Raw genomic sequence first — 25,550 nt, forward strand, 5'->3', positions numbered from 1 at the left:
CTCTGGCAGCGCGCGCTTCCCTGGAAGAGGGGGGGGGGCGGGGGAGCAGGTCAAGTTTCAGAGCTGCTGCGGCACTGCGGAGAGATTCACTGATGCACAGCGCCGCCCCGCGGACACACACTGTAACACACACACTGTGATCTTTGATTAATCAGATGATCAATGACTCTGATCAAACTCAAACTTTTCACCTGATCAGTAACATCCTGATTTATTAGTTTTTTATGATGTTAAAGATCATCTACATCTTAAACTGTCAATAATCAATCATCAATAAGTTTTAAAACTTTTTAAATAAAATTTGATCTTTTGAAAAACAAACAAACACCCAAACTCAGAGAAAACGTCACTTTATTTTGTTGAATATAAAAAAGATAAAAATTCATTAAAAAACAGAATCCCTTCAGAATAAAAGTCTGATTTTAAGCAGACCAGTGAAATTTAATCTCATTCATTTGTTCATTCATTCATTCATTCGTTCATCAACAGGAGAAAACAGCTGATTAAAGGTGAACTGATGATCATGTTTCCTCTGGTTTGATTCAATTCTCAAACTTTATTTATACAAAATAACTTTATTTATTCAAAGCTCGCTAACATGAATCCAGTGACAATAAAGTTTTCAGCCTTTATATTTCATGTGATCACATGACTGAAGGCTACTAAAGGAACAATCTGTGATTTTAATGACTTTTGTTTTAAACTGGTTTTATCTTCTTCTTCTGTGGTGTTCAGTACTACTAAGTACTACATCCTGATACTACATGCAGTACTGCTACAGTACTACATCCTGATACTACAGTACACCTGTACAGTGAGGGTCTGTGGTCTGGATCTGAATGAAACTTTATCAGTTAAATTTTCTGTTTACAGCTGCAACAGTCAATCATACAATAAATTCATCTATTCATCGATCAATTGAACATCTGAGTCAAAGTTCGCTGCTGATTAATCAATAAAGTAACTCGATAGCTTTGTGCTTTTATTTTGAAGTGTAAATGTTGGGGGCGGGGCCATGTTTACATGTCAAGCTCTGATTGGATAAAGATTCAGATTCAGATCAGAGACAGCTTCCTGACTTAAATCACTGATGATGATGATGATGATGATGATGATGATGATGATGAGGCACTGAGTGGTAAACAGCCAATCAGGTCAAAGGTCACACAGGTGCATTAAACAGTAGAAAGGTCAGTGGAGGAGACAGCCCATCACAGTGTAAACAAACAAACAAACAATCAAAACGCCATGTTCTCAGTCACCATAGCAACAACATCAGACTGAACTGATGATGTCAAGATTCAACAACGCAACAGAAGAGGAGGAAGAAGAGGAAGGCACGAGTCTGACTGAAGAAACTTGGTCCAGTAACACCTGGAGTGAAGCTCCGCCCCCTGCAGGTGTAGACTTCAGTAGCTGAACTTCACCTTCTCTATGTCGGATATCAGAGTCCTGGCCAGGTAGATCCCCACCATCTGTTCACAGATAGACAGACAGGTAAGTAACAGACAGGTAACACACACAGACGGACAGACAGACAGGTAACAAACAGACAGACAGAGAGACAGACAGGTAACAAACAGACAGACAAGTTAAACATTTGAATCAAAGACTTTAAAATTTAAAACATTTTGAAAAGAAGTACCAGTCCCCAGTGAGTACAGATGCAGTATTAGTACTGAAATGTTGAGTATCTGTACCTGCAGCACAGAGATGACGATGAAGACGATGGCCACAGTGTAGAGGTTTCCAGGTAACCAGTCCTCTAACGCTGCAATACAACCTTTAACGTAGATATGATCAGTCCACTCCCTCTGAAGAACAACACAGAACAACAGAGAACATTAGAGAACAACAGAGAACATTAGAGAACAGGTTCCTGTGAGAACATCATCAGAACGTTGTTGTTACCCTTGGTTTGTTTCTCACGTCGTAGCCACACTGGGTGTTTACCACCGAGTCCTGAACATCAGGAGGAACCACAACAGAAACACAACGTTTACAGACAGGTTCTGTTTTTATGTAACCGTGGTGACTAGAAATGTGCATTGATCAGTATTGATGTGTATTGATCAGTACTGATTGGTGATGAACTCACAGCAGGATCAGAGATGCAGCAGGAGAAGGGAACTCCACATCTCTCTCGACTGCGATGAGTCTCATTACAGCTGAAATAAACGTTCAGGTCCCAGTCAGACGGTTCCTGAGCTCCACAGCAGTGGTTCTGTTCAAAGAACAAACTCTCATCAACTGGAACCAGAACCCAGATTACACATCCAGAACCCAGAGGATCCTGATCTCAGCAGCAAAGGTTCTGGTTCAGAACAACATCCTGAACATTCATGGTTCTCCAAATAGATAAGACCAACACAAAGATTCTGTCAGAGATACACAACAGTGTCAGTGTTGTGTCACACTGTTGTGTGAGAGTTGTGTTACCATCCTCTGCAGCGAGTCGATCAGGTTCTGCAGGTCAATGTCATCTCTGTATGCTTTGACGTTTGCCAGGAAGAACTCGTTGATCCACTCTCTGACCTGACTCTGAAACACCACGGCCAACACAGCAGCCGTCAGCTCCAGGAAGAAGATGAAGCCGATCACACCTGAAAACTGAGCCACAGACACACATACAAAGACACACACAGGAGGTTTCAACATCAGAGCAGCAGCTGTGTGAGGGACCAGATGTGTCCAGATGTTTTTCACCTACAAACTTCAGCAGACAGATGTTTTCTCTCAGAGCTCCCACACAGCCGGCAAAGCCCAGGATGAAGGTGACTCCACCGACCACCAGGACCAACCAGACCGGGTCAAAACCATGGAGCTGGGTCACCTTGGTCAGGTCCAACAGGACTCCCTGTGAACCACAACAGACCAGAACGAGTCAGATCAGAACAAGTCAGACCAGTCAACAGGGTTGACATCAGACTAATGTTCATGTTTTAATGATTCTGTTTGTGTTTTGTCACCTTTTCACTCCAGGCCCAGAAACCAGCTGCGATGAAGGCGACTCCAGCCAGCTGCAACACACACACACACACACACACACAGACACACACCAGGGTTTAGACGGATCCACCCTCTTAATGACACAGAGTTGAATCATGTTGTGTAAACTGACGACTTTCTTCTTCTTTCGTGTCTTTGTTCATGTCTCTGAGAGCATCTATAATCCTGGTCCACTCCTGGTCTAGTCCTGGTCCAGGTCTGAACAGGACTGAGTAACAGGTCCCTGTCCTCATTATTCAATGAGGACTGAGTTTGTATAGCTGAGGTTAAAAATGAAAATGACTCAGGACGTTTCACAACAGATCAGTGACTTCCTGTTCAACCACACAGGAAATCATGACATCACTTCCTCTTAACCAACTCCCAGAGACAAGAAACTGATTCAGAGAAAACATCATCTGCTCTGGGGCTGTTCAACAGGTAAACAAGTCAGCAGGTAAACAGGTGTGTGTGATAAGATCAGCAGGTATGAACATGACTCACCCAGAAAATGATGTTGTAGCTGAACATGAGATATTTGTAGCAGCAGTTGACCTCAGTGTTTTCATATCGATAGTAATACATCTGAAACACACACACACACACACACACACACACACACAGTTACACTGTACCTCACACATACACTGTTCTACATCACATTTCTCTTTATATATTCTTTATAACCTGTTGAATTTTCTACATAAAAACTGAATAAATGAACAACATTTAAAAACAGGAAACTGAAACATCAGATCTGAAATCTGCAGTTAGATCTGTTTCTCTCCACTGATTTCACATAAACTCAACTTGAACCTGAACCCAGACCCTCAGTCCGAAACCAGCAGAGTCCTGATGTAAACACAGATCACTAACTCTCTGCTAACTGAGTTACCTCCTACAAGCTAACTGAACTTCACTAGCCACTGTTAGCTTAGCTGAAGCTAATCTGGTAAATTACCGACACATTCACCGACCCTCCGGTCACTTTGTAAGGTACCGTCAAGTTCCGTTGCTGCCTGTTACTAACCGTTACTTTTCCGTTACTTGTGAGCAGAGTTTTCTGAAGTTTCAAGTTCTTGGAAGCTAACAGGAAACAGCTAATGCTAAAGCTAACAGAATAAACCCCGGGTTTAACCGGAGCCGTTTCCTGTAACCGTGTTTCCGTTACCGAGTAACGTTCATCAGGACCCGGTCAGACTCACCTCAGACGGTTTAATGCGCAGGTTTCTGTTTCCGACACTTTAATCAAACGAACACACCCAGACTGTGACAGAGCGCTGCTTCTTCTTCTGCTGCTGCGACACAAACAACGACTCCTCTTCTTCTGTGGTGTTTTACAGGTGGAGACAGTTTACAAATGTGGTACCTCCACCTGCTGGAGACAGGAGGAGCCGCAGCATTTTAAACCGGTTCACAGACAATCCTCCATATAATATAATATAATATAATATTATATAATATTATATTATATTATATAACAACCTTTAGTTCTCTTCACAACAGTGAACAATCAGCTGATGAACAGTTACTGAATAATCTCAGGTAACAACAGGACTGAGGACAGGATGAATAAATGAATGAGTGAATGAGTGGATGAGTTAATGAATTAATGAAGGTCAGACCTCCATCAGCTGCCTGCAGTGTTGTTGTGATGACAGCCAATCATAGCTCTGTGCCGCCTGAATGTTAATGACTGAGCTGCTAATGATGTGAGGAGCTCGTTAAGGTCACTCTTCTGCTCTTAACGAGGACACTCTGTCCTAATTAACTTCCTGTGAGACTGCTGAGGTCACAGCAAGTCACATGGTTTGATGCTGTCGTTGTGGTAACCACCAACAGAAACATATCCGTCAATCAATCAATCAATCAATCAATCAGAACATTAATTTTTAGTGTGATGACGTTCATTCACATTGATTCTGTTGAACTTGTTAAACGAAGACGATGAGGCCTGAAGTCTGATTTTAAACAGTTTTTAAAATCCGCCTGAATCCTGCTGTTACCATGGAGACGGTGACCTGATGTTCTCTGTCACCATGGAGACGGTGAAACAGGATTCTAGGTCAGACTCTGAGGATCAGCTGCAGTTTGTCAGAACAAACAAACAAACAAAGAAAGCACAGGATGTTTTCAACAGTCTGATGGTTTCTCTGTCAGAGCTCAGTTATTGATCACTGATCAGAGGCAGTATCAGGGTTAAACAGTGGGAATCAGGCCAAAACGTTCACAGCAGCTGCTGAGAAATCTGTTGCTCTGTGGACAGAAGGTTTTAATCCAAACTGAGACGTCAGCTCGTCAGAAGAGAAAAACCAAAGATGAGCAGATCAGAGACTGACAGAGAGAAACCTTCAGCTGTCTCTGATCAGACCACAGGATGGAGCTGATCAACCTCTGCATCAATAGAGCAGTTGCTAATAAACTGCACACACAGTTCAGACTGTTGGTCCATTAGCTGTGTGTGTGTGTGTGTGTGTGTGTGTGTGAGAGATCTGTAACCATGACGCCTCATCTCAAGCATCCCATCGCCATCTCCATGGCAACAGGGCCAGTATGACACACAATGTTTGGATCATTTAGTCTTATCAGGCCAAGCTGAGAGTGTGTGTGTTACTGTGTGTGTGTTGAATCACTGACATCAGATGATAATAAATATAAAACCAATAATCAATTAATTTCTCTGTTGTTGAAACAGAGTCTGAACTCTGAGTCAGTTCAGCTGAATGGAGGAAAACCTTACTCTTCCTCCACTCATCCTCTCCTCACTTCATCAGACACTGTAAAAGCAGTCTCTGTGGTTCAGGTGGAGCTGCTCTGAGATCTGCTGAGGGAACAGATAATCCTCCATAATCCACCTGTACAAGCTGCAGATAATGAGGAGGATCAAGACTCATAAAGACCGGATCAACTCAGACCAGAGGAACAAACATCACAATGTTTTCTCTGCAAACTGATCTCAGACCAGTTTATAAAACAGAGACTGATGAGTCTAGCATTAGGATCATGTGACCCAACAGCTCACCTGTCCACAGGTGTGTCTGTACCTGTCTAAAAAAAAAAAAAAACACTGATTCTTTTACAACAAAATAAACTTTATTACTAAATCACATTTCTGTACAAAGTGTTTTTATCTGAAGACAGATGGTCCCTGAACACCTCATCAGAAAACCTCCACCTGTCCCTGAACGCCTCATCGTCGTCACCTCTGGTCCAATTAGAGAGCAGCATCTGGGTGGCGTCACTTGTTGCCAGGCTGGGCAGCGATGTAGAGCGCCATGAGGCAGTAGAGCGCCCCCCCCACAGTCAGACCCATGGTGGTCCGGTACAGCAGCCTGTCGATCAGACCCCTCTTCAGGTGGACCGGGACCCCGTCTGCCTTCTGAGACACAGAACAACAGGTTACCTGGGAGGGGCAGGGCTTAGATCACCTCATACAGGTCACATGATCCACAACTAACACACCTGACACTGCCAGGTTTAATATCAAACCACAGACAGTCACTCAGTGCAGTGGGGGACTCTAAGAGTCACAGTGTGTGTGCGTGTGCGTGTGCATGTGTGTGTGGGGGTGGGGGGTGGGGGGGCAGAGTTACCTGGAACAGTTTCTGCATTTCTTGGACTCTGTTGGCTCCCATGTACTCCACCTGACTTCTTGTTTCTGACACCAGTTTGGTTGGAGATGCAAAAATGATGGGAGGAGAAACAGGAGGTACGCTGGGACGAAGACCCTGGGTGGGGGGTGGGGGGGATTGTGTGGAGACTTGTCACCATGACAACACATTGATTTTATTTTTTTCATTTTTCATAAGGTAAAATTTTGTTTGATCCCCCCCCTACCTTTCATATTAAAAGAGAGATAGATTAATCAATAATCAAAATGATCAGCGACTGAGTGAAGAAACAAACGGACTGTTTATGTTTTAATGTCGAATCTGAGTCATTGATCTAAACACGTCATATTATGATCGACTGAGAAGTTTGATCTTTGTTTTCTGATCATCAGCAGTGATCGATCCGGGAACTGATCAGCTGATCTATTATTAGCATTATTCAATCACCCGGTAACCACTTTATTTTCATTTGACTCCTCAGTAATAATCAATCACTGATCAATATACTGGCTCCTCAGTATTAACCGTCTCTCTCCTGCAACTCTGATGTTAGCATTAGTATTAGCATTGGCTGCTCTCCCGGTGCTAACAAGGTCACGCGGTGTTCCGGTCTCACCTGCGGGTTGTAGGAGGAGGCGGGAGCTCCGGTTAGCCGCTGCGTCACTCCGTTCACTTTGTAGTACATATTGAGGAGCGCTAACTCAGGTAAAACACACCTGGACACGCAGACACTTCACCTGTTGCTGACGCACCGATAATTGCTATATCTCCTGATGACAACACAGCGCTGCGTGATCACGTCAGAGCCGCACTGAAGGACCCATGGCGGAAGAGGCGTCCGTGACGTGCCTAGAATAAATCCGTTTAACACATTAAACTTCACTAAAAGACATTAACCTTCATTAAAAACAGATGAAATTCCACTAAAACAGATTAAACTTCACTGAAAACAGATTATACTTCATTAAAAACACGTCCTCTTTTCCTCAGTAACATCTTTAAATACTGATGAACAGTTTTATTTAAAGCTGCTTTGTGTTGTATGAAGTGTGAACTGTGATGAAGACCACAGCTGAAAGACAGAAACTGATCTGATAATCATCAATAAACCAACAGCTCCTCTGATAAACAACATGCTTTAACTCCTGACTCAAACACAAACACTGATTTTAAAGATTCTTAAAAACACAAACTGCTCCTTTAATGAATATATCAGGATTTAATAAATAAAAAAGAAATAGTGATGTTATAGTTCAGTTCTGTACAGAGAGAAGGAAAGAAGAATAAAAACAGAATGAGAGAAAGAGAAGATGTTTCTGTGTTTGGAGATTAAAGGGATAGTCCATGTAGTCATAAAGGCTGCTGTGTTCTGCACCAAAGAAGAAGATGAGTGTTTCCTCAGTGAGACATTTCACACTGATTTTTTCCATTTCACACTGATTTTTTCTTCGTCCCAGCATCCCTCCTGTCTCTCCTCCCGCCATCTTTGCTGACATTTCACTCCAGCAGCTCCTCCATCCTCACTTTCAAAACCAAATGTTTTCAACACTTCAACTTCCTGTCTGAGTCTGCTGTTGCCGTGGAAACCGTGGACATTGTCCAGTTACAGCAAAGAGTTTAACCCTTGACGGACCGAGGCACACCCCCCCACCCCCTCCCAGGACAGCTGCAGTTTGACCTGAAGGAGAAACTGATGAAGACTGAATCAATGTGGGTCAAATGATTAACCTAATAATCAGCTCATGTTACATTTTAAATGTGGATGTTTGTTCTGTTTCACCTCAGATCCTAGAGTCAGTGAAGAGGACGTTTTACTGCTGAGGATCTCCGGCAGAACATCAGATTAAACTGTTCACACACACATCACACAGTAAATCATCAACAAACCATCAGTGACTCATGTTGAAACAGAGTTCAGGATAAAGTCATGAACAGGGAGGCGTCGACAGGCTGAAAAAAGAATCAGAAATCTCATCAATCCTTTAAAGTGAAGTTTATAAATGAACCTTTGACATTTTACACAAAAACATCAACAACACAAACTGAAACAAAGATTGTGTGTCTGACCTGTGTTCACTCTGATCTGAGGTCTGTCAGAGGTGAAGATGTTCTGCTTTTATAAATATCAGATAGTGTGAGGAGGATGTTTCTGTGTGAGGATCATGGAGTCTGGATGGAGGATGGGTGTTTCAGTCTGTCAGAACTGATTGATGATCAATGATTCAGTCGTTAAGACCTGTATCTGGTTCCAGAGACTGAACTCTGCAGCAGAGAAACTCAGGATCTGATGAAACAAAGTTTATTTTTCATCTCATTGGTTCTAAAAAATAAACCAACCTCTGTCAGAGAAGGTGGAGCAGTGAGAACTGATCACTCAGATTCATTGAGCTTGAGTTTTAGACAAATCAACAGATATGGAGATGAATATTTATGTGTCTGTACATGGAGCGCAGATTTTTGTCCTCTAAAAGTCAACAACATGTTGGTCTGCACAGCTGCGTGGGCTGTTTAACTGAACACTGTGTTTACATAGCTCTGTCCAGGAAACTTCACTGGAAATGATCCAGAAACTACAGCACCTGTAAAATAAACTGTGTTCGATTCTTTCTGTGGATATAAAACACAAACTGAGGCTCCGGAAACCTGAGACCAACCTGAAGGCATAAAACAAAACCTGGTAGTAAAAATATGAAAAGTTTTTGTTGGACCTAATGCGACTCTTTGTGGGTTTGGTTCCATTTACATTGGAGGTCAGAACTCAGAGTGACGGCGACAGGAAAGACTTTATATCTGCTCTTTCAAATCTGCTCCACCTGAAGAAATGAGTTGAACACAAACTCTTCAGGACGTTGTTAAAAAGACGTTCACATTTAAAACCTGGAACATTAAACCATGAAAGTGAACTAATTCAGTCGTATGTCAGACTAGCTGTTGTTAGCAACAGTTGCTAGGAACAGCCATCTTGGATTCTGATGTCGGGGATGCTCCGACTTCAGGAGGCGTTCAGGTTCAAACTTCTGACTGGAAACTCGGAAATTCAGACTTCAGAGAAGAACTGGAAAGCAGCGTTAGACTCTGATGTCTGAGGAAATTCCTGTAGTTCTTCCTGTAGTCTTTCAGTTCATGAAGTCTGCAGACAGGCTGTGGGTGCAGCGGGCGGAACGAACCTTGAGCTCGTGGTAGCACTGGACGAAGCTGTGGTAGATGAAGGTGATGGGCAGCGCAAGCAGCACGATGCCACTCACCACGCAGAGGCCGCCCAGCACGCGGCCTGCCACCGTCACCGGGTACATGTCACCGTATCCCACCGTGGTCATGGAGATGATGACCCACCAGCACGCGGCGGGGATGCTGGCGTAATCCTGGTTTCCGGTCTCCAGGTCCAGGCCATGCTCCAGCAGCTGGGCCAGTGCGCTAAAGATCGCCATGGCGACGCAGATGAAGACCAGCAGCATCACCATCTCGCGGTAGCAGCGGCGCAGCGTCAGGCCGAGCGTCTGCAGGCCCATGAAGTGACGCGCCAGCTTGATCACCCAGAAGATCCGCATGATGCGCAGGACGCGCAGCGTGACGCCCGCACGCTGCAGCTGAGAGTTTTCCCCTGTCAGGATCGTCACGGTGACGGAGATGTAGTACGGCGTGATGGCCAACAGGTCGATGATGTTCAGGGGACGACGGACAAACTCACATTTATCACGAGAAACCAGGAAACGGACGATACACTCAGCTGTGAACCAACCGATACAGACCGCCTCGATGATCCTGCCAGGGAAGCCAATCACAGAGGGGAGGGGTCAGAGAGAGTCAAGCCTAAACAATAAAGTTATAGATGAAGACAATCCAATCAGAGTCAAAGATTTAAGACAGAGACAAGTATTACCCACACAACACATCAAACACAAACTGGATCTACATTCACCGGCCACTTCATTAGGTTCACCTGTTCACCTGCTCATTAACGCAAATATCTAATCAGCCAATCACAGGGCAGCAGCTCAGTGTGTTTAGTCCTGTAAACCTGGTGAAGTTCAGACTGAGGAGGAAAGGTGATGTCAGACTCTGAACGTGTCCTGGTTGTTGGTCTGAGTGTTTCAGAAACTGCTGATCTACTGGGACTTTCACTCACAACCATCTCTAGACTTTACAGAGAGTTTACAGGAGGTCAGAGGTCAAACCACTTCGAGCTGAGAGGAAGCCAACAGTTACTCAGATAACCACTGGTTACAACCTGCAGTCTGCAGATCATGTGTGAAGGCTGAAGCAGAGACAGCAGCAGAGACCACTGCAGGAGTCAGTCCTGTCAGCTGAGAACAGGAAACTGAGGCTACAGTTCACACAGACTCACCAACCCTGGACAACAGAAGACTGGAAACACATCGTCTGCTCTGATGAGTCTGGATTTCTGGGTCAGAATCTGGTGTAAACAACATGAACTCATGGATCCAACCTGCCTCGTATCAGTGGTTCAGGCTGATGGTGTAATGGTGTGGAGAATATTCACTTGACTTCTCTTGACTCACTTTGGGCTCCTCAGCACCAACTGAGCATCATTTAAACTCCACAGCCAACCTGAGGATCAATGCTGACCATGTCCATCCCTTTATGACCACAGTGAATCGTCTTCTGAGGGCAGCAGGATAACGCTCCGTGTCACAAAGTCAAATCATCTCAAACTGGTTTCCTCAACATCACAGTGAGTTCTCTGTCTCAAACAGTCACCAGATCTCAGTCCAACCTCTGTTGGACTCAGTCCAACCTCTGTTGGACTGAGATCTTTGGGATGTGGTGGAACTGGAGATTCTCATCATGGATGTTCAGCAGATAAATCTGCAGCAGCTGTGTGATGCTTCATGTCAGTATGGACCAAAATCTCTGTTTCCAGCTCCTGGTTAGTTCTCATGAAGAGTTAAGATAGTTCTGAAGGTTCAAGGGTCAAACCTGGTACTAACCTGTATCTGATGAAGTGACTGGTGAGTGTGGATACTCATGTGACCTCAGGAGGTCTGAGACGTGTCCTACCTGTGCTGGTCCAGGGTCTCGGTGGTCTTCCAGTCCGGTAAAGTGCTGGCACACAGCATCACCATGGAGATGACCACGAACAGCACCGACACCGACGCGAGGATCTGTGCCGCCAGCGAGGAGGTGGGCTCCTCGAACGTCCTCCTCATCCTCTCCAGCCAGCGGCTCTGGGGCTCCCTCGGGCCCCGTGGCTCCTCCTCGGGGAAGAAGTGGACGAAGCAGTCGGACATGCGGTCGTCGAGGCGTCGCTGGCAGCAGGGCTGCAGGTCGGAGCTCTCCAGGCCCCAGTACAGCATCTCGTTGTAGAAGGACAGCTCGCACATGTGCGGCACGAAGCGCAGCTTACCGTGCTGCACATACAGCATGATGAAGCTGAAGGCCTCCGAGTGGCGGTCGAAAAAAAACTCGTTCCTGTCGCGGTCGTAGTCGTCACAGAGCTCCAGCAGCTCGCTCTCCGATACGCAGCGATGCAGCCGACTGAGTCTGCTGAGAGGGAGGCGCTTCATCAGCTCCGCCGAGCAGGAAAACCTGCGACCGCCAACATTCAGGGTGCAAAAGCTGCTCCCAAACTTCATCTTATCTCAGCTTAATATTTTAACTTTATTTCCTGAGCTGCTGTTTCCCAAACTTCATTTATTTCTTTGTGAAAACATCCGACTTTATCGTCTGTTGGTTAAAAAGATGCAGCTGCTTCCAGATGTTTTCCTTTGTTAGTAAAACATTGTTAGAAACTTTATTTTCTCTTAATAAGAACTCAAGGCTGTGCTTCCAAACCTCAGCTTCAGTCTGTTTGAAACTCTCTTTGTTATAAAACTGTAGCTGTTTCCTCTGATAATCTCCACAGGCAGCTTCCAAACTTCACTTTGTCTTTGGTAAAAATTCACACTGTGTCACCTTCACTTGAGGCTGCATCCAGATGTCTCCATCTTTTCTGTTTCCAAACTCAGTTTTCTGTTAAAAATAAAACCTGGCTGCAGTTTGCAGACTCCATCTTCCTGCTCCATCTCATCATCATGACATTTTCATCTTCTTGTGAAAACCTCAGTTCCTTCCAAACATCATCTCTTCACAGCTGAAAGAGAATAAAAACATGTCAGCACCAACAACATGAAGGTGATTTCTGTCATGAGCAGTGACCCACTGGACTGGACTGATGTTAAAATCTCTCATTCTCACTCTTTCACTGCATCTCTGTATATTTTTAGTTAAACTGGGTGAAACTGAATCACATTTAAAAAAACAAAAAGTGTGTTTGAAGCTGTCGGCTCAGAGCAACACTGATTTAAAAACTGATTTAACACTGATTTAAAAACTGATTTAAAAACTGATTTAACACTGACTTCAAAACTCACCGATCATCAGTGAAAGCAGGAACCTTCAGATCAGCTCTGATCGTGTTTGGTTTTAGAGTCGGGATGAGTCACATCAGTGGATCCTGTTTCACTTCAGCTTTGTTCCTTCTCTGAGCTGAATCTGAGACTGAAGAGCACCACCACCACCTCCTCCTCCCGCTGTCTGAGAGGAGGAGGATCAGTCGATGATTCAAACAGCAGTCAGTCTGAGCTGGAGAGTGCTGGTTTGATTCAGAAGCTGAATCTAACTCTCTTTTTTTGTTACTCTTCATCCTCCTCCTCCTCTTCCTGTCCTACATTTGGTTTTTCCTCCTCTCCTCCTCAGATCTGACCTCCATCACTGCCCCAGATTAGACATTTAATCCACTTCATGTTGATTTTATGTTGCAGTGAACATCAAACAGCAGATCTGAATAATGAGTCCGATCTGAAGAATTCATTAACAACCTGCAGAGTTTATTCTGTGGAAACAGCTCCACTTGCTGGAGGCAGCGGTGAACTGCACATCATCAGCAGCTTCACGCTCTTCACTCAGTTTGATTTAAAGTTAAATCTGTTGACAGAAGCTGATCTCTGCTTCTATTCAGTAAAAACTAAATCTAAAATCACATCAATCATCATCACAAATGAAAAATAAAACAAAACAACAAACTCACAGAATTAGAAACAATTTTACTCCAGATTTGACTGAACCTAAAAAATATGCTGGAATACGTGTAAATACCAATTTACAATTTAACATAATGTAAAATGTGTAAAACATAATGAACTAAATAACCATTTAAACAAACCAAATCACAGATCAGTGACCAATTAATCAATAAACCCATGTTGATATTCTATAGAGCTACAGAGCCAACAGTACTGAGAGTCAGATGACTGTAATCACAGGATCCTGAAGGACCCATCACATATTTTATATTCTGACCATGAACTGTTTCCATCTGAAGAACATTAGAGCACCTTAATATAAAACCAGTTCTCTTCAGCTCTGTTTTGTCTCTGCCTTCAACAAACTATTGAACCCAGACTGAATGTTTTTTAATCCACCAGCTGCACAGTTGTTTCTTATTACCAAAGTTTCTCTGTAGAATACTTGAACTTGTTTTATTTAATCTGGATATTTAAATCAATTTATGGACTCTGCCTCATTTGCACGTCTGGATTTCATCTTATTATCTTATATTATTTAAATTGTTTTATTACGCTCTGCCACTGTACTGAGCACAGAGTGTGATGGGGGAGAATCACCTGTTTCTGTGTGTGATCAGTATTTTTTGGTTTGATCTGAGTCTCAGTGAGATGCTGGTTAGCACAGGCAGGACCCCAACAACCCAACAGAGATGAAGAACATGTGAGTGAAGATTGCTGTAAAGGCCTGAGGTTCTTTGTCTATTGGCATAATGATACTTTCTGAATTCACCAGACAAAACAGCAGTGGAGGAACATAGCTACAGTGCTGAATACAGACAGAGATCAGGGAGGTAATGGACTTGCACAGGTAGACTCACTGGTCTTCACCTGAGTAGGGTTGAACCCATCAGGGCAGAGTATGCCCTCACAAACGGTTTTGGGTATGGGAGTGTGAGCTCAGTTACGCTCCTCTGCTGCCTGAAACTCAACCGGCCAACACTCATATCAGTTATAATGTTACACAGGAACATCTGTGAATGAGATTGGTAAGAACTCTCTCTGACAGTGATGTCAACAGCATTTATGTTACACCTGCAGTCTCCACACGTCCTGACAGATTTCTCCTGGGTATAGAAAAGTCTATTACATCTTGTTTTATGAAAAAATATTCAACAAAAAGACTTTGTACAATAACAAAGAACCAAACCAAATGTATTTAAAAAAACAGAAAAAATAATGTTAATTCAACTAAAATATTCTTCATTAAAATGGTAAACGGACTGTACTTATATAGTGCCTTACACTGCACTCACATTCACACTGTGGCAACCCCCATCCTGCAGAGTCAGCCTCTTTCAGTCGTTGTGCCAATATCAATTGGTTGTTCCACCTGTGGGGCGGTACTTAGGTAGAAGTAACACCTGTAACACTGAGTTAACCACAAACATAAACTGAGATGCAACGTAAATTACCTGAAGTTACTCTGATAAGACAGTAACCTTGCTTCGTAGTACAGGCCTCTGCACATTCTTTCAGCATTCAACACATCGTTCATAAACATTTGCAGTTTTTTCAGGGTTGACTCATTATTTTCAATTCATATTTATCAGAAAATAAAATAAGAATTTGTCAGTGTTTAGTAACCTGATGATGAGACTACAGCTCACATCATGTCTTCTACCAATGGTTAGTGTTGGTTTTTATTAATTGTAACCTAGTTCAAGTCTGTCAACATAAAGCTGCTGACTTTACTCATTCAGTGGTTGTTCTGTTTATTTACAGTCACTTGGCTGAAAAAAGGCTGCTTATTCTGTTATCAAGTTATTAAGGTTTGAATTTAGGAATACCATTTTTACCACAATTGAATGAGATCGGTCAACTGTACAATGACAATAAAGCCTATTCTATTAACTTCCTCGTGGTTTGTGTCTTTTAGTTATTAACAAGTGAAACAAGTTGCACCAACTTGATAATGGAGGAGGTGCTGCAGTCTTTATGTCTGGAGGAGGATCCAGCAGGTATATAAATAATGCAGGGTAGAATCATGAAAAATAAGGCTCTCCATACCTGAGAGTGTCCAGTCTCCAGTTTGGATCCTCCAGTCCAGCAGACAGCAGCTTCACTCCTGAGGCTCCTGGATGATTGTAACTCAGGTCCAGCTCTCTCAGATGGGAGGGGTTGGATCTCAGAGCTGAGGCCAGAGAAGCACAGCGTTCCTCTGTGACCTGACAACCTGACAGACTACAAACACACAATGCATCATCTAAAGGATTTGTAGAGCTGCAAGGTTACTGTGTTACAATAATGGCGAATGTGCATGTTGTAATTTTGTCAAGTGGCCGTTGTCACACACACAAACAGACAAACAAACGGCTGTGCAAAGAGGCACAAATTACAAGTTAAGATGAACATATTTACTCATTAATTTACACCAGTCTGCTACTACAATTTTATTATTACAGGGATATTAAAATGCATATTTGCTTTTTAGATTAGCATTTTGCCATTTTTGGAAGCAGGCTAACATTAGCTTGCAAATATGAGCTAACAGGTTGCTACCTGCTAAAACTGAAGAACATTACTATCTTTCTGGCTCAAATTGAAATAGGTCTGAAACTGATAGAAGTTGATTCAGAGGATGAGATTTTCATAGCGTTTGTGTTACTGTGTGACTTTCAGTGGTGGAAGAAGTAATCAGATACTTTACTGAAGTCAAAGTACCACACAGTAACACAGACACACTAACAGATGGAGGCAGTGGTATTCCAGCAGCTCCCTGTAAAATCCCTGTTTTTGTCAATGGAGTCTGGTAGTGATATACAGAGACAGGATTACACAGTAGCAGCTGTTCGTCTCAGACACTCCTGGTCTGAGTCCACAGGGTTCAGGTCTGAACCAGGTTCACAGAGTGAGGAAACACAGAGGAAACTTCTTTTAAAGGTTTATTACAAAACGCAAGACAAAACATGTCAACTGGGTTTATTCTATTCAAACACGATACAATGACGAACGACCTTCTATCTGCGGTGAAGCTGAGAAACCACCAACCAAACGAAAACAAGCCAACACAACATGAACTAAATGCAAAACTCTGCTGTGGACAGGAGGAGGACAACGGCAGCTTTAAGGCCCAACACGAGGAAACTCCGATTTGTTTAATTTCTACAGGAAGTTTTTTTTTTCTTTTTTTCTGTGGCGCAACTCTGACGACCTGTTGCCGACACAAACTGATAAATACGTCACCAATCCAATTCACACAGGGAAACGTTATTCACAGAGTCCGCTGCCACCACACGGCTCTACGAGCAGGAAACTAAAAGAGAAGGGGCAGGTGGGAGGGCGCGGGGCTTTAGGGTCCGTCGATGTCCACAGGTGATGCTTTTATTTAGGTGTGGGATGGTCAGTCTGCCGGGCAGGAAAAACTGGACTGAGTCCAGGTCTGTCAGTCACCAAACATCTGCTCTGAGGAAACTCCTCATTCTTACTTTTCAGATAAAACACAGCTGAGTCTGATCAGAACACCTCTGTCTGAGCTGCAGGTTCAAACAAATTTCTGAGTCCAAATCTGACACATCTCTTATTGACTTTTCAGAATCTCCTCATTTATATTTTCAATAATAAACTGTTTAAATTTCTGTTAGCTCTGAATCAAACCTTGTTTGAACTTTGTAAAAAAACAAAATTAGAGATGAGTTAAATTTCAGTCTCGAACTTCGTCTTTTCTTTGTGTTTTTCTCAGACACGTTGGATGCTTTAATTTCGAAAATCTGGACACCTGCTGTTGTCGTTTCCTGTCTGTTGCTGCTGCTGATGATGATGTTAAACGATGAAGGTGGCGGTGATGCTACGGTAACGAGGGCAGCTAGGCCGGGCGTGGCCTCTCTTCTTTTTATTTTTTATTTTTTGTTTTGTTTTTTTTTTTTATAATTTTTTTTTTATAATGTTGTGAATCACATTTAAATACCATTTATATTCATATATTACAACATTGTTCCAAATTCATAAATAAGTAGTGCAGTTTCCCCTTCGACCTCCACCAACACTCTGCTGCTGAAACCAGAAACGTCCAACGCTGCCGATCGGCCGTAAAACACACCCAGCTGAAAAACTACAAGTATGGCCGACTAACTGCAGGTAATAGTCTTCATGCATACGTTAATGTGGAGGAACGTCAGCTCCGACCGATCGGCTCGTCGTCTCCAGTTTCACTTTTTAACCTTTTAAAAATGTCAAATATCAAAATACAGGGAACCAATCAGAACAAAGAGCCAATGAGAACTTCAGCCAATCAGAATCACTCAGGGAGGAAGCAGGTGGTGACACCTGAGAGGAAAAAACGAGGAGAAAGAAAACAAAAATGAGCAAAGGAGTCACTGCTGACGTCAGACGTACAGAAGTTTAACGACAAAAAACAATCTGACGATTTTATTCAGAGAAATTCATTTCTGTTGAAACAAGATCAACAGAAAAAATATCTGAGAATTAAATTAAAGAATAATTTCAGATTCTGATTTTAAAGTGAAATAACCTGCCCCCCCATAAATAAATTTCTGAATTTAGATAAAAACTCTGAGAATAAAAATCCTGATTTATCTCAGAAAATAAAAAAACTTTGTCGTTCATAAACTTCCATAAACTCTGACCTGCTGCTGTCTGATTATGGATCACAGACATCAGATATAAACCAAATTTACAGGCTTCATTGTTAATCTAACTTTCCCATGATGCTCTGGGTGTTGACAGAGGTCCTGGGGCTGATGGGAAATATGGCGGCAGGTGGGCGTGGCCTGAAACAGACAGACGAGCAGCTGACTCCCTGCTCTCTCCCCAGGTGGCTGATGGGACATGGAGTGTGGGGCAGAGTGAAAACGAACAGCGTACGAACAGGTGGGGGTGTAACACTTTAAATCTAATCCCATCCTGAAGAGCAGTTAGCTAACGGTCAGTTCTGACCATATATGGATGTCCTGCTGCTATCTACACCAGAGAAGAATCAACCAGTTCCAGTCCCAAAACCTGGATCTGTCCCCAACTGGTCCAGAACTGGTGGAGAACTGGTCCAGAACTTTTCCAAATTAGAACTTTTCCAGAACTGGTCCCAAACCAGTCCAGAACCAGTCAACGCTGATTCAGAACCAACTCAGAACAGGTCCCGAACTGGTCCAAACCCAGTCCAGAGCCGGGTGATGTCACTCGGAGTCGGACTCCAATGGGGCGGTCTCGTCCAACACGGCTCTCTTCCGGCGCTTGGCGGCAGCAGCACGGGCCCGCTGCTCCTCCTCCATGTGTGCCTTCTTGTGGCGGGAGAAGCTGGATGAGTGCATGAAGGTCTTGTTGCAGGCCGCGCAGGTGTAGGTCTTGGTCTTGGCGGCGGGGATTCCGGTTTTGGTGTGAAGCTGCTTCTGGTGCTGCTGCAGCTTCCCCCGCCCGCTGCCGTCGGCTGCCCTGTGGGTCTGCTGGTGCCGCGCCAGGCTGGAGGCGTGGCTGAACTGCTTCCCGCACTGGCCGCAGCCATGGCGGCCGACTCCTCCTCCCCCTCCTCCCCCCTCTTCATCCTCGGAAGCGGCGGAGCCCCGTTTCCCAGCCCGCCCCCCCCGGCGGCGGCGGTTCTTTTTACACAGGGTGTAGAAGTTGGGCTTATCACGGGAGCAGAGCTTGAGGCGGATCTTGAGGTCGGACGAGGTCTCGCCCAGGTTCTCCTTGCCGGGCGTGTAGTTGTCGAGCAGCTCCTTGACGTGGGTTACCTGGTGCTTTGACAGCTGCGTGGACGTCCTGAAGCTCATGTCGCACTGCGGGCAGGCGTAGAACTTGTCACCGCCCTGACTCTGGATCATGGTGGCCGCTGTGTGGTGCTGCTGCTGCTGCTGCCTCTTGGTCTTCTTGTTCTTGGCACCAGCCTTCAGCGAGTGGCGCAGGGCGGCCACGTTGGGGCCGAGTGCAGCATCCTTCGGGATTCCTTTTCCTTTCTTGTGGATGAGGCGGTGGCGCGACAGACTCGAGCTGTGGTTGAACTCCTTCCCGCAGATGTTGCAGGGGTGGATCCGCCGCTTACCGTGGAGCCGCAGGTGACTGCCCAGCATCCTGACAGGTAAACACAGGACATCAGTCAGCCATCAATCTGAGGACCAATCAACTGATCAATGAACCATCTGATTAACTGATTATTCACTTTATTATTGAGTCATTTTCTCTCCATCAACCGATGATTCTTTATTGATCGACTAGATCAATAGAGACTCGTCCCTGCAGAGACCTGGACCCAGACCTCAGATCAGGTCTCAGCTGGGTGTCCACAGCCTCATGAATGAGCTGATCGGAGCAGGTTATTGAACTGTCAGCACCTGATCAGAATAAATCACTCATTTGTTCAGGTCTGTCACTACAGATGTTTTCATATGGCCCCATGTTTAGACTTCACTGAACCAAACGACCACAGAGTCACTGAGCGGTCATCAGGACCCTGACTGCAGGATAACATATAACCGACATGATCACATGACTTATTTCAGACCAATCACAGTCAACCTTCAGTCTCTGAATCTGTTTCACTACATCAGATTTAATCTACATCAGATCTGGATCATCAGATAATCTGGATTAAGGGACTCAGATCAGGATCAGGACTAACTCCTGGGAGGTGGAGGTGGATACAGACCTGCTGCCTTTGAAGCTCATCCCGCAGTGGGGGCAGGTGTAGCGTGCATCCTGATGCGTTGGCTCCAGTGCCCGTTTGGCGGGCGGCGGCGCCCCGGTCTTCCCAGTGTGGGTCTGCTGGTGGCGGTACAGACTGGAGGCGTGGCTGTAGCACTTCCCGCAGTAGCTGCAGCGGTACTGCCGCTCGTCCGGCTCGAAGTCAGCCTGGTCCGAGTCGGCATCACCGTCCAACCGGCTGCTCCCTGCCTCTACCAGCACCTCCTGCTCCTCCTCGGCATCCTCCTCCTCCTCGTCAGAGTCTGTCTTTATCTCCACGCTCTGCTCCGTCACCTCGCAGGGGTACACCTCCTCGTACGGGGCAAAGAAGGCCTCGTCTGTCTCGATCTTCAGCTGGTCAGCCGTCAGGTCCGATGGGTCGTCTGAGTCCTTCTTCACACAGGAGATGGTGAACTTGGAGCCGACCTCTGCCCACTTCACCACGTACTCAATGGGCTGTGTGTCCAACTCCACCGTGATGAAGTCAGCGCCAAGGGCATCCGACTCCGACACTGCCAGTTCCGCCTCCGAGTCCTCCATCCTGAACCAAGGCAGAGGAGAGGAAGAACTTCAGAGGGGCAGCCACAGGCCTGAGGGGGGGAGGAGGGAGGGAAGAGGAGGGAGGAGGGAGGAGAGAGGAGGTCAGCACGTTCTGTCATGTCTCAGCAGTGATTGATCAGCTGATCAAACAGCTGATGGTCGTTTCTGAGACCTTTCTTCCACTGTGTAATAATTATTGATTATTGCTGATTATTGATTAGTCTACAAACACCAGGTTCAGGTAACATGTTCTCCCTCTCACTCATCTGTAACTGATTGACTGAACAAGTTTTATCTGAACAAGAAGAACAAGCTTCATCCTGTGACCCTGTGAGGTGCCCAGAGCTGCAGGTTGGAAACCAATGGATGTTCATGTTATTGTTTAATCTGATAGATAATCAATCAAGTAAATGTCCAATAATCATCAAACCTGTCAACACAGTTTCGTATAGTTCAAGATAAAATGTGTCAGATTATCCACTGATCAATACCTGATCACTAACTGATCAATACCTGATAAAAACTATTGAGGATCGGTTTGATTAAATGTTTCCATTAAAGCACCCTCAGTCTCCATGAAAGATGTTTTCAACAGAGGTAGAAAGTAACTGAGTACATTTACTCCAGTACTGAAATACAGTTTTGAGGTACTTGTACTTTACTGGAGTATTTTCATTTCCTGTTACTTCAAACCTGAACTGCAGCTTCCTGACTCGCCTGCTGTTATTGACTGGTTAATGAAACCAGTGATTAATATCAGAGTAATTGAGTTGAACGATCGATCGTTTCAGCTCTGATGATGTCACAGATTCAGATTCTCTGATTGAGGTCAAATAATTTGATTAATTGATTAATTAATTAACAGGAAATTGATCCGGTTTTGACTCAGTTTCACCTCATCTGAAGACTGACTGTGACTGTAAAAACTAATCTATTACAGTCCTAGGTACTGCGGTAAAATTACTGATCCACAGAACAAACACGTCATCACCGCAGACACACCCATATCGACACTCGTACAGTGACTCGTGACGTCACTGTACATAATAAACACAGGTGACCTCTGACCTCTGTCCGCCGGCAATGGAACATTAAACATTCATTAAATCGTTCATATCTGATTCATCATAAGCAGCAGAAACGATTCTAATGAAAACGGCCTGAAATAAACTAATGAATTAAATGAATCTGATTAAAGCCTCCGGCTGCTCTGCGACACTTTCGTTCTTTATTTTAACCAACACCCGCCGAACTCCGTTCAGAAATCTGTTATTTTTAATGTGTCCCGGTCTGCCGGGAGCCCGACGGACGTGACAGGCGGACTCCTCCTTTTAAACCTATGGTTCCCTCACTCTTCAGTCCAGGGCGAATTTATTAAAACAAACAGCATTTATTTCACATTGAGCATAGTCACAAATGAAAGATTTCTTCATTATTCCAGTGATTATTTCTCGCTGAATACCCCGCGGAGGGCGGCTGCTAGCAGGGCATCCATTATTAAAGATGATATTTCTTTCACATTTACAGATTATTCGTGTTTAATCTGAAAGCCGAATTTATCACACGACCGTTTTATTCCGCTAAATGTCTTAGACATGCTTGAAAATTATTTTCTGTTTGACTTAAAGCGTAGAGGGCTTAAATTGACAGTTTTCTGAGCGGAGTTCCGGGGCTCGGCCGGGCTCGGTCTCAGTGATGAGGAAGCAGAGGAGGGATTTTCTCTTCCTTCAACGTTAACTGTCAAAATAAAACGACAAACCACGGAATAAACCGCAATAACCGGATTTGGCGCTGAAACGTTCCTGGATTCAGTTACTCACCGATCTTTAACGGGGGCAAAGCGGAGAAAACGTTAAAATTTTACCGGTGGAGACGGTCACAATAAACAGGAAGCAGGGGACGTGGACACAAAGCATTGTGGGAAAGGATTAAATGGTTGCTAAAAACGGAAGTACGGCAGATTGACTTTCACAATAAAAGAACCATTAAATAAAATAACGTTAAACATAAAAAATAGAATAGAAATAATAATTAAATGGAAAAAAAACAAAAAAACAAAACACAGTTACAAATAAATTAAAATATAAATCAAACAAAAATAATGCCATTTATTATTAGCAAAAAAATCTATTTCTATTTTTAAAAAAAAATCTTTTAAGAATGGCCTCTAACTGTCTGTCTGCAACTGTCTGTCTGTCTGTAACTGTCTAACTGTGTGTAACTGTTTGTCTGTAACAGTAACTGTCTGTCTGTAACTGTAACTATCTGTCTGTCTGTCTGTAACTGTAATTGTCTGCGACTGTAACTGTAACTGTCTGTAACTGTAATAGTCTGTAACTGTAACTGTCTGTAACAGCCTGTAACTGACTGACTGTAACAGCCTGTAACTGACTGTCTGTAACTGTAACTGTAAATGTCTGTAACTGAAACTGTCTGTAACTGTAACTGCAACTGTGTGTAACTGTAACTGTCTGTCTGTCTGTAACAGTAACTGTCTGTCTGTAACTGTAACTGTCTGTAACTGTCTAACTGTGTGTAACTGTCTGTCTGTAACTGTAACTGTCTGTCTGTCTGTAACTGTCTGTAACTGTAATAGTCTGTAACAGCCTGTAACTGACTGACTGTAACAGCCTGTAACTGACTGTCTATAACTGTAACTGTCTGTAACTGTAACTGTAAATGTCTGTAACTGAAACTGCAACTGTCTGTAACTGTAACTGTCTGTCTGCTTGTAACTGTAACTGTCTGTAACTGAAACTGCAACTGTCTGTCTGTAACTGTAACTGTCTGCAACTGTCTGTCTGTAATTGTAACTGTTTGTAACTATCTGAAACTAAAACTGTCTGCAACTGTCTGAAACTGTAACTGTCTGTCTGTAACTATAACTGTCTGTAATTGAAACTGTAACTGTCTGTCTGCAACTGTAACTGTCTGCGACTGTAACTGTAACTCTCTGTAACTGTAGTAGTCTGTAACTGTCTGTAACTGTCTGCAACTGTCTGTCTGTCTGTAACTGTCTGTCTGTAACTGTAACTGTCTGTAACTGTAACTGTCTATAACTGTCTGTAACTGTAACTGTCTGTAACAGTAACTGTCTATAACTGTCTGTAACTGTAACTGTCTGCAACTGTCTGTCTGTCTGTAACTGTCTGTAACTGTAACTGTCTGTAACTGTAACTGTCTATAACTGTCTGTAACTGTAACTGTCTGTAACAGTAACTGTCTATAACTGTCTGTAACTGTAACTGTCTGTAACAGTAACTGTCTATAACTGTCTGTAACTGTAACTGTCTGCAACTGTCTGTCTGTCTGTAACTGTCTGTAACTGTAGCTGTAAATGTTTGTAACTGTCTGTAACTGTAACTGTCTGAAACTGAAACAGTCTGTCTGTAACTGTAACTGTCTTACTGTGAGTAACTGTCTGTCTGTAACTGTCTGTAACTGCAACTGTAAATATAACTGTAACTGCCTGTAACTGTAACTGTTTTTAACTGTAAATGTCTGTTATTTGGTGACAATCAAATCCATTAATTGTTTTTACCTGTAACATAAACAAACTTGTCATCATCATCATCATCATCATCAGTTAGCTGAGTCACTGTGACAGGCTGATACTAACACTGTTTATAACTTAAACCTGCTGAACTGTTTCCTGTGAATCCTGAAAGAAGAGGAGAGAAGAGGAGGAGGAGGAGGGGAGGAGGAAAGGAGAGGAGAGGAGAGGAGAGAAGAGGAGGAGGAGGAGAGGAGAGGAGAGAAGAGGAGGAGGAGGAGAGGAGAGGAGAGGAGGAGGAGAGGAGATTAAGTGATGAAGAGGAGGGCGGTAAACCCTCGGGCCTCCGGTTTGTTTTCCGCAGCAGCGTTACCGTTTCTCTCTGAATTGACATTTTGTGAACGGAGCGTTACCGGATCTGTCCCGGACACAGACACACACGCGCGCGCGCGCGCGCGCGCGCACACACACACACACACACACACACACCGCCGCTCCGCCACTCACGCGCACCGTTTCAGTCTTTTCTCGCTAAAAACACCAAGATAATGTTCAACACAAACACTTACGATTCAAACCGGAACGGTCCCGCTTCTCCCGGTTCGTTCTGGATCAGGTCTGGGTCGGTTCTCTGCCGCACCTCTGTCACATCCCAACCGGAGAGCAGCGGCAGCCTGACGGCTAACAACCGCTGCTGCGGAACGGAGCGACAGGGAGCGGCAGGTCGCCGGGCAGAGTGGATGAGACGCAGCGGCAGAGAGGCGTCAGGCGGTGGACCGCGCGGACCCTCTCTGATCTGTGATTGGCTGAGCTCCTGCGCAGCCTGCTCGGTGCATCCAATCAGGTTGGACGGCCGCAAACTGTGTCTGAAAATGTCACAAAGTGTCGTAAAGTTTCAGAACCGACATCGAGCGGCCTGAAAACGGAAGAGTTTGTTTGCCATGTTTAATCTGTTTTCAAGGAGAAACGTGTCTCAGCTGAATCAGATCAGGTTTCATTTCTCTGTATTTCCGCATATTTACTCTCACTGTGTCTCCTCATTGAACAGTCACTGAGATAAACACCGTGCTGTCAGGACATGTTGAACTCCGTTAGGAAATCCACAGGTTTTAATTAATCTCATATCGAACATCAGATCTCCACTCAGATAGAAAACCAACAGATATTCACGGTGTTTACAGACTGCTGGTCAGTTCGGCGCGAATTACTTATCAATAAATTGTC

The 25,550-nt window shown here is 44.2% G+C and overlaps 4 protein-coding genes across 4 annotated transcripts; all 4 read right to left on the minus strand.

Moving 5' to 3' along the window:
• Positions 1-334: 334 nt before the first annotated feature.
• On the minus strand, positions 335-4,348 carry LOC108891618 (tetraspanin-14). Its single transcript, XM_018688812.2, has 9 exons — positions 4,194-4,348; positions 3,493-3,573; positions 2,970-3,020; positions 2,711-2,857; positions 2,440-2,610; positions 2,099-2,224; positions 1,912-1,962; positions 1,701-1,814; positions 335-1,475 (listed from the first exon to the last, which is right to left on the minus strand). The coding sequence occupies exons 2-9, from the start codon at positions 3,571-3,573 to the stop codon at positions 1,410-1,412; spliced, it is 807 nt and encodes a 268-aa protein (XP_018544328.1). The 5' UTR covers positions 4,194-4,348; the 3' UTR covers positions 335-1,409.
• Positions 4,349-6,059: 1,711 nt separating this feature from the next.
• On the minus strand, positions 6,060-7,406 carry LOC108891615 (cytochrome c oxidase subunit 7A-related protein, mitochondrial). Its single transcript, XM_018688810.2, has 3 exons — positions 7,216-7,406; positions 6,582-6,716; positions 6,060-6,367 (listed from the first exon to the last, which is right to left on the minus strand). The coding sequence occupies exons 1-3, from the start codon at positions 7,282-7,284 to the stop codon at positions 6,227-6,229; spliced, it is 345 nt and encodes a 114-aa protein (XP_018544326.1). The 5' UTR covers positions 7,285-7,406; the 3' UTR covers positions 6,060-6,226.
• A 1,169-nt stretch (positions 7,407-8,575) lies between these two features.
• Positions 8,576-13,430, minus strand: LOC108891619 (potassium voltage-gated channel subfamily G member 3). The gene is made up of 3 exons (XM_018688813.2): positions 12,971-13,430; positions 11,619-12,690; positions 8,576-10,361 (listed from the first exon to the last, which is right to left on the minus strand). The coding sequence occupies exons 2-3, from the start codon at positions 12,191-12,193 to the stop codon at positions 9,716-9,718; spliced, it is 1,221 nt and encodes a 406-aa protein (XP_018544329.1). The 5' UTR covers positions 12,194-12,690; positions 12,971-13,430; the 3' UTR covers positions 8,576-9,715.
• A 3,102-nt stretch (positions 13,431-16,532) lies between these two features.
• Positions 16,533-25,220, minus strand: LOC108891616 (zinc finger protein 135). The gene is made up of 3 exons (XM_018688811.2): positions 24,896-25,220; positions 20,259-20,834; positions 16,533-19,684 (listed from the first exon to the last, which is right to left on the minus strand). Exons 2-3 carry the CDS (start codon positions 20,831-20,833, stop codon positions 18,793-18,795), a joined length of 1,467 nt encoding a protein of 488 aa, XP_018544327.1. The 5' UTR covers position 20,834; positions 24,896-25,220; the 3' UTR covers positions 16,533-18,792.
• Positions 25,221-25,550: the final 330 nt, after the last annotated feature.

The sequence above is a fragment of the Lates calcarifer genome, unplaced genomic scaffold (assembly GCF_001640805.2).
Source record: "Lates calcarifer isolate ASB-BC8 unplaced genomic scaffold, TLL_Latcal_v3 _unitig_2008_quiver_1330, whole genome shotgun sequence".
NCBI lineage: Eukaryota > Metazoa > Chordata > Actinopteri > Centropomidae > Lates > Lates calcarifer.

What these genes read in the sequence shown, in the direction of transcription:
- LOC108891615 (XM_018688810.2), bottom strand. Translation starts at nt 7,284, where the DNA reads ATGTACTACAAAGTGAACGGAGTGACGCAGCGGCTAACCGGAGCTCCC. An exon ending in CCTCCTCCTACAACCCGCAG is followed by an intron (nt 6,717 to 7,215) that starts GTGAGACCGGAA and finishes CCCCCCACCCAG; the next exon opens with GGTCTTCGTCCCAGCGTACC. An exon ending in AAATGCAGAAACTGTTCCAG is followed by an intron (nt 6,368 to 6,581) that starts GTAACTCTGCCC and finishes TCTGTGTCTCAG; the next exon opens with AAGGCAGACGGGGTCCCGGT.
- LOC108891619 (XM_018688813.2), bottom strand. Translation starts at nt 12,193, where the DNA reads ATGAAGTTTGGGAGCAGCTTTTGCACCCTGAATGTTGGCGGTCGCAGG. An exon ending in GAGACCCTGGACCAGCACAG is followed by an intron (nt 10,362 to 11,618) that starts GTAGGACACGTC and finishes CTTCCCTGGCAG; the next exon opens with GATCATCGAGGCGGTCTGTA.
- LOC108891616 (XM_018688811.2), bottom strand. Translation starts at nt 20,833, where the DNA reads ATGGAGGACTCGGAGGCGGAACTGGCAGTGTCGGAGTCGGATGCCCTT. An exon ending in ATGAGCTTCAAAGGCAGCAG is followed by an intron (nt 19,685 to 20,258) that starts GTCTGTATCCAC and finishes TTTACCTGTCAG; the next exon opens with GATGCTGGGCAGTCACCTGC.
- LOC108891618 (XM_018688812.2), bottom strand. Translation starts at nt 3,573, where the DNA reads ATGTATTACTATCGATATGAAAACACTGAGGTCAACTGCTGCTACAAA. An exon ending in TCTGGGCCTGGAGTGAAAAG is followed by an intron (nt 2,858 to 2,969) that starts GTGACAAAACAC and finishes TGTGGTTCACAG; the next exon opens with GGAGTCCTGTTGGACCTGAC. An exon ending in ACGTGAGAAACAAACCAAGG is followed by an intron (nt 1,815 to 1,911) that starts GTAACAACAACG and finishes GTTGTTCTTCAG; the next exon opens with AGGGAGTGGACTGATCATAT.